Source organism: Protobothrops mucrosquamatus, unplaced genomic scaffold, assembly GCF_001527695.2.
Source record: "Protobothrops mucrosquamatus isolate PMUCROS unplaced genomic scaffold, P.Mucros_1.0 scaffold_133, whole genome shotgun sequence".
Lineage (NCBI taxonomy): Eukaryota > Metazoa > Chordata > Lepidosauria > Squamata > Viperidae > Protobothrops > Protobothrops mucrosquamatus.
Window position 1 is genome coordinate 825,117 of NW_015386209.1, and position 7,630 is coordinate 832,746.

At 38.5% G+C, this 7,630-nt stretch overlaps 2 protein-coding genes across 2 annotated transcripts in view; one reads left to right on the forward strand and one right to left on the reverse strand.

Annotated features, from left to right (window-relative positions):
• Positions 1 to 1,676, forward strand: part of XPO5 (exportin 5) — a 43,821-nt gene extending 42,145 nt beyond the window's left edge. The window contains exon 32 of the mRNA XM_015818040.1: positions 251 to 1,676. Within this exon, the coding sequence (XP_015673526.1) occupies positions 251 to 391 (141 nt within the window). The 3' untranslated portion in view covers positions 392 to 1,676. The remainder of the gene's footprint in view (positions 1 to 250) is intronic.
• A 154-nt stretch (positions 1,677 to 1,830) lies between these two features.
• POLR1C (RNA polymerase I and III subunit C) overlaps positions 1,831 to 7,630 on the reverse strand; it is a 9,107-nt gene continuing 3,307 nt past the window's right edge. The window contains exons 4-9 of the mRNA XM_015818052.1: positions 7,357 to 7,489; positions 7,132 to 7,248; positions 6,639 to 6,788; positions 5,554 to 5,703; positions 4,847 to 4,963; positions 1,831 to 3,280 (exon numbers count right to left, since the gene is read on the reverse strand). Of these exons, the coding sequence (XP_015673538.1) occupies positions 3,162 to 3,280; positions 4,847 to 4,963; positions 5,554 to 5,703; positions 6,639 to 6,788; positions 7,132 to 7,248; positions 7,357 to 7,489 (786 nt within the window). The 3' untranslated portion in view covers positions 1,831 to 3,161. The remainder of the gene's footprint in view (positions 3,281 to 4,846; positions 4,964 to 5,553; positions 5,704 to 6,638; positions 6,789 to 7,131; positions 7,249 to 7,356; positions 7,490 to 7,630) is intronic.

Below are 7,630 nucleotides of genomic sequence, written 5' to 3' on the forward strand. Positions count from 1 at the left end.
TCGCCACCACTGATATATAGCATTTGATACTTTGTTTCTGGCTTTGACTTGAATGTGATCTGAGTTAAAGTCTGCACATGCTGAACAACCCAGGATACAGGAACAAGACGCAGCACCCACAATTATGAGGGGGGTCATAACACCATGGGGGGGTGGGGGAGGTGGCAGAAATTCTACAATTTTAGCAGAGGCTATTCTTTTTGGACTATTTCTATGCATAGTTTGCCTATTCTTTTTTGTTTCCTTGCAGAAGCCCCTAGGAGAACAATTCAGGAAAGAAGTCCACATCAGAAACCTTCCATCTCTTTTCAAGAAGGTGAAAGCGCCCTTAGGACAAGACGTTTTTGAGAACAATGAAGATGAAATCCTCATTGCCCTCTTTGAGCCATAAGCTGAAGACAATTCCACTCCCTTTTTCCTCCTTTATACTCTGTCTTGTTTCATAGTAGCCATATTTCCTTTCTTTCCTCCTTTCCTGAGCCTTGATACAGTTCTCACTGGCCTCATTCTCCTTTTGGGGGGCGGGGGAATGGGGAAGATTTTCTAGCGCCACTTGCAACTTTACGGTATAACTTTCTTTTTTTACTGTTGGGTGGCAGTTGCTGAGGCATTCCAGTCCAACTGTCATTTGGCCAGTTCTTTAGGAACAAACCTTCATATATGCATACAGTACTTGATAGGGAAGGGAGAAGATTCTGCAGCCTCTCATTCTCTCTGCCACTTCTCCTTCAGGACCCCTGTATGGTTGCTGCCTCAACATGACACTAATAGGAGACTCCTGCTTCCCTGTTGGAAAGACACAGCTTGGATGAAGAAACGCAGATGTGCATATTGGATATTGATGAATCACTTTAAGTTACGCTAACTCAAAATTTTGTTATTTTCGAGAAGTAGCACTTGGCCATATGTTCCACCAAACCAAGCACCAATGAGAATCTGAGAGTGAAAACATTTTTTTAATTCAACCCTCAGGGAGACTCAAGTTAAATATACATCATTTGCCCTAGAAACATGGTTGAAATAGGTATTCTAGCTGCAATCAATCCTCAGCTGTCAAAAGTCAGAATTTTCTAAACAAAAGGAATTCAGAATTATTTTATACCGGTCTAAAATAACATGCTGAAATGTGCCCTCGAATGTAGAGCAGTATAATTCTGGATTGTTTTGTTCGGTGTCTGATGGTACAGAATGCCTCCAGGCCAGGTCTTAAATGCTTGTTGTCCAAGAGAGATAGAATGTGGGCGTAAATTTGCCAGATTTTAATTTTCAGTCTGAAGAACTAGTATCAAATAAATCTTTCCTTAGTGACTGCTGTAATAGATTGACTACAGATACAACAGAATGTTTTTCAATTGAGCGGCTTAGTAGTATACACATCTGGTTACGTGACAGAATACAGGTCTTAATGTTAATATTTGGATCCTCACTACTAGCCAGACTCCACTCTGACTTGTTTATAATCCTGATTTCAGTGTAACATTTATTTAAACCAAATTCCCCTGCTAAATAGTTTTGAAAACTAGCCTAACTGTATTTATTGTGTCTTAATTACATTTTAACTTACTGTGCCCATAATAGACGCATTTAAAACAAATGAGGGGGTTTTTGTAGGGATGTTGTATCTGAGGATCTCTCCAAATCAATGTCAGTAAAAATATCTTCATTTTATACAAACATTGCTCTTCCTTTGCATTAACTCTTTCCACACCTTTTTTGAACATCATCACCACAATTGCTCTCTGGGTCAAACACTGCACAATGAGAATTGCATACTTAATACAAAACATGCTACCCTGACTGAAGCACTCCTCTTCCAACACATTAATCAGCTGCATCCTTTGGAAGGCCCACTCAACTACTACAAAATATGTACCTGATTGTGCATGCATAAATTTTCACAGAAATCTTTAGTAAACTTTACACATATAGTAAGTAAGCATAGACTTTAAAGCAGCAATGCAAAGCTTGCAGATGTGTTAATACTTCAAGCTTTTGTGTGAATGCTTTGTCTTGCTTTGCTGACTATAGTCAAATATTTTAAGTTTTGGGTAAAAATTAGGCATTCTTGTCAAAGTTGGGCAACTCCAGTTTTTCAAGGCTAATAGGATTGTTCAATAAATTAAAAATAAATTTTCTGATAAAGTAGCAGAAGGAACTAGAGCAATTAGTGTCCTATGCCTGCTACTCTTTTCATATACGCTACAAAAGGTTATATACTTAGCTCACATACCTCAAAGACCTATATACAGTATTCCTATGTTAAGAGAGGATTTCTTGCAGCTTAATTTTTCTAATTCAAGTATTTTATCAATCTTCTCTCCTGTTTCAATTTAGAAATGCTCTATCAATGAATAATGGATTAAACAGGAAGGATATTCAGGTTTTGTTAGAAAGTAGCTAAAATGTACCTTCTTAACTTTGAAAACAGTTGGAATCCCAAGAGAATACTCAGGGTGGGAGGAATATTCAGGAGATCTTTTCCCTACTTTAAAGAGAGGCATGTATCCCAGTAACAAAAAAGTAACAAATAAATGTACTGAGAGAATGTTAGGAAACCAGCATATATATACATAAATGTACTAAATAATGACAGTTAACAGGATTTAAATTCTTGAAAGAATCAAGGAGTATTTTCATGAATGTTGAAGCAGAGAATTGTATAGCTCAGACACAGACCTACTGACTTGGTGGTGGGTTTTTGTTTGTTTGCTGACTGGTAGGAACTATAGACTGTAAAACTGTGTCAGTAGTACTTAGTACCAGATCAGCAAAAAAGTACTACATAATAGGTGATTCACTACACAGAGGTAAGATTTCTACACCACTGTTGTAATGAAAACTAAGACTAACACAGGAAATTGGACAGTTCACTCTAGAAGTCTCCAGGTGCACGTGATTGCAAAATCTTATCAAAGGATGACATGCACCATCGCTGGACTGCAAATAGTACACAGGGCACTGTGTTATCCTGAATTTTCAGTTGTGTCCATGATATGTAAACAATAGCAATGGTACAGCAACCATTGTTCTTCTTTGACATCTCGGAAGGGCCATTTTCTTAAGAGACCGATGCAGTCTTGTTTAAAATTGTTCCTCTTCCAATCAGACGTAGGGATTTTGATAATGGTATTTTCCCCACAAGAGTCTTTGTGTTCCCAAGCTTATTTCTTCTGGATGGATTTTAGCTCCTCTAAGAAGCGCTGGCATTTTCCCATTAGTACCTTGATTGCTTCACTCACCAGCACATCTGGAGGCAAGATGCCTGTGGATTCTACAGAGACTGATGGGGAAAAAAGGGTCTCAGTTTGAATTATCAAGAAGCATAAACACAAGATACCTTATTAAACAGTTAAGTAGCATATAACTCAGGGGTAGTGAACCTTGGCTCTTTTATGACTCGTGGACTTCAACTCCCAGAATTCCTGAGCCAGCTAAGCTGGCTCAGGAATTCTGGGAATTGAAGTCCACGAGTCATAAAAGAGCCAAGGTTGCCTACCCCTGATATAACTTACTGTTGAACAGTATGATTCATTACTAGGCACCAGACTACAGCTGCATTTAAAAGTCTGTGAACCCTTTGAATTTGCAATATTTCTGCATAAATATGACCTAAAAGATCATCTGTTCTCCATACGTGTTCTAAAACTAGATAAAGCGAACCCAATTAAACAAATGAGTCAAAACCCCGAATGCTTTATTCCAGAGCCATATTGTCACTCCTTTCTTGAAACTCAGTAAGGAGGAGCAATCCTTATTTGTAAAGACAAGGTGTTCTACAGGATCAGCATCATCCCTGAGAAGAGTCTTCTGTAGATCAGCGTTTCTCAATCTGGACGAGTGTAAAAACTTGGTGTTTTTCAACTTCCAGAAATTCCCATCTAACAAACTATAGATGAAGTTACTTTGGTCAGATTATTTTTAATAAACTATGACAACTGTGTTCGATACATCACAATCCACTGATACATGAATAACAATTTATGACCTTCAACGGAGCAGAGAGAATAATTTACTTTTTGTGTTTTTCAAATATGTCATGCTCCCAAAATAAGCATTAAGACCTCACTTGCATAAATGTTTTCAGATTTCTAAGCACTGAATAAAAGATTGGCTCAAAATGATCTAAAGACAGAATTATGACATTAAAATGACTGCTGAGATTATTTGGTTCTATATACCGTTTTGATGCAAAAACTAAGACTATAAGATAAAATAGAGAACTGTAGAATAAAAAGCAAGGAAAATTACACAAGGTGCTTTGTCATTTGACATTGCCAAGCTACTGGTTAGCTACTACGCATCAATATTAGACAACCCCAAAGTGCAGGCTTCCTCCAACGCTGTCCTATTATAAACTGGCATCAAAAGGCTGGCTTTTGGTGGTACAATTTTTTTAAAAAAAACTAAAAATTAATGCTGAGCCATACCCAGCACTCTCATTTGCATTATTTCAGCCTCCAAGACAGTCCTCCATCACACACATCAAATTTGAAAGTGAAGAGTTTGGGGATATTTTTTTAAAAAAATACTAGACATGAGACCTCTTTATCCTTAAAAAAAAAACGGTGAAACATTCACCCCATTCTGATGTCAAAAAACTTCTGCTAGTTATTGCCTCCTGCAACTGATCAGGAAAAGGAATATTGCTCCTGATACAAGGAAAATTGTGTATCCGTTACACCAGAGGTCTTCAACCTTGGCAACTTTAAGACCTGTGGATGTCAACTCCCAGAATTCCCCAGCCAGCTGAGTTGAAGTCCACGGGTCTTAAAGTTGCCAAGGTTGGGGACCCCTGCGTTACACAATCCATACAGATCAATAACAAAAGAACATGTAAATTACTCACAGATGTAATGATCTCGTACCCGAGCCAAACGTACAAGGTTTTTCAAGTCGTCATGACGAAAAATTTCTCTACTGAATGTATCCAATCGAGCATTAGCTACTCTTGCTACTTTCTTTCCTAAGGGGAAAAAAAAGAACCAATACCTAAATTCCAAGATAAATTAACATATTTTCAATGAACCTTTTCTACATACTGCTGGATTAGGTTTATTCGTGTTTGCTTCAACCTAATTACAAAACAGATTCCAAATAATATCTCGCCCACCTAAGTTGCTGGTTAATAGTTTGGAAACCTGAACAAAAAAACCCACCCCTGCAGTCTGATGCTATGTAGACTTTTCTAGATACCCCTCAATGAACTTAACTGAGCTTTTCTCTTAAGGGTTGTAATCAGTCTTCACTGTTCAGAACCCAACATCAGGCACTGACTTGATTTTTTGATAGTGGAGGGGAAAAAACTTAGTCTCTGCACAGCAAATAGAAAAAAAAGTGGAGGAAGGAGTCCACTCCATTTTTGTTGTAGCTATGTTGCCATTTTTGTAACAGCCCCCAAAGAGCTGGTTGGAAGATGTTATAGATCAAAAATTAGACTGTAAGAAAGGCAAACGTGTACTTTATCAAACAGAGGTTATAAAGATCTGCCATAGGGAGAAATTGGTCAATAAAACTGTGATTTTGTTCAGTTTAAAGAATGAAGAAGGAAATTACCTCTGACTTCCTCAATCTCGATAACCCCAGAAGAAAAACACTTTTTCAGCCGCTCAGCTGCTTCCCCTTCAACAGGTTGCAATAAAGTGATTTCTGGCAACAAACGGTAACTGGCTGTGGCAACTGGAGAAAATTTGGCATGATCTTTGCCTAAAGAGAAAGAGTTTCTTTTAAAAAGCAAATGGATGCAATCAGGCATCAGTGGGATGAGGTGGAGGCAGAGAGAGAACGCTGGCGGCAAATAACGGTAGGACGTGTGCTGCACATCTGTCCAACCCTCTAGGTAATAAAAATCAGTTACACTCTTCTAAACTGGTCATTAATCTTTCATAACATCTGTCAGTAATGCTGGTACACAAGAGAAGCTGAGCACAAGCAGAGAACGCACATGGCAGGGATTCTTAGACTATGTCTTCAGATTGCCAGGACTCCACCTAGTCCAGGGGTAGGCAACCTTGGCTCTTTTATGACTCGTGGACTTCAACTCCCAGAATTCCTGAGCCAGCCATGCTGGCTCAGGAATTCTGGGAGTTGAAGTCCACGAGTCATAAAAGAGCCAAGGATATCTACCCTTGACCTAGTCAATAAGTCTTCCCCACTAATTCATTGCCAATTAGCTTATCAGAACCCTATTCACCTCAGCCCTTACCGCCCAACCTTTACTACTACTACCACTACCAACCTTTACAACTTGCTGCTTCACAAAAATGAATTGTTGACCGAAAACAGATTCACTGAAGCACACAAGAGATAATATAAACAGCAACAGGAATGCTACAATTCGCATTATTGACTTTATGCAACGCAAAACTCGAGCACACCCTTTACAATACAAAGACAGGAAATTACAAAGTACTGTGGATCAGTTGTGCTATCCCATAAACACACAAAAAAACCCAACTTATTAAACAAGCCAGAATAATCCAAGTGGTGAATCAACTACACCTTACCCTCTCTAAAAAGGACCCCATCACTGAGATCTAGCATCTATTGAGGAAATATCAGCCACATGTGCAAAATGAGTATTCTCTCCCCCCCCAAAAAATGAAATTGCCAAATTGATATCAAAACTTTAGCTGTCTCACCAATGCCCTTTACACAGTGCATAAGTACATCGATCTCTTGGCCAGGACGCAACTGAGCAATGAGGATATCATCATGGACAGGTCGGAAATTTGCATTCATGTTGTCAGCTTGAGATCCTAGTGGTACCCACTCCATGTGTTTGCTGTAAACTATAAGAAGACTATATTTTAAAAAAAGGTTGTGCTTACAACTACACAAACTATGGCATTATTCGTTTAGTTGCAAGGCTTTATATGCTGCTCCAATTCAGCAGGGAATCTTCTTAATCAACAGGGAATAGCTAACAATTCTATTCAAAGTGGGGAGAGGGGAAGGAAAAACCACACACACAACACACAAAAACCCTAATTTTGCAAGCCCTGAGTTCTTTATTCCAATGTTAAAGAAGATTTAATAGACTGAGAAGGCTTGAATATGAGATTATGTCAAAAGAATATTTGTATTAGAAACATAGAACAGTAGTCACTGCTGACTCGAAAGCAAGAATTTTACCTTTATGGTTGATATAAAGCTCATTAGGATCAGATGATTCTCTAGCCGCCTGAAGATTCCTGCTGCATTTTATTTTCAACTGAAACTGCAGTGTGTTAATTTCATCACATTCATCTTCTGAAAAAAGAAAGAACAAAATAAAGCAAGATGCACACACATTGTTTTAAGTTCTATTAAATAACAGCCAGTTTCAGCCCCTGACAAATACCTCCAACATTATCTTACCTTCACTCTTGTATTCAAAGAGACGAGGATCTGCACAAATAGGAATTAGTCCCAAACGGTGAGCCAGGATTTCATCCTGCACAATGGAGGTGTTGTTGTATACAAAGACTTTCTCCACAGCCATGGTTGGCACCTAGGCAGCAATTTGTCAAAGCACACGTCCTCAGTATCTATGAAATTCTGGATTCTGGTGGTCTAACATACTGATCTAAACAAATCCATCAAGTCTTAAGATAGACATTTTTTAAAAGGCCTTTGTAGACTCCCCAATGTT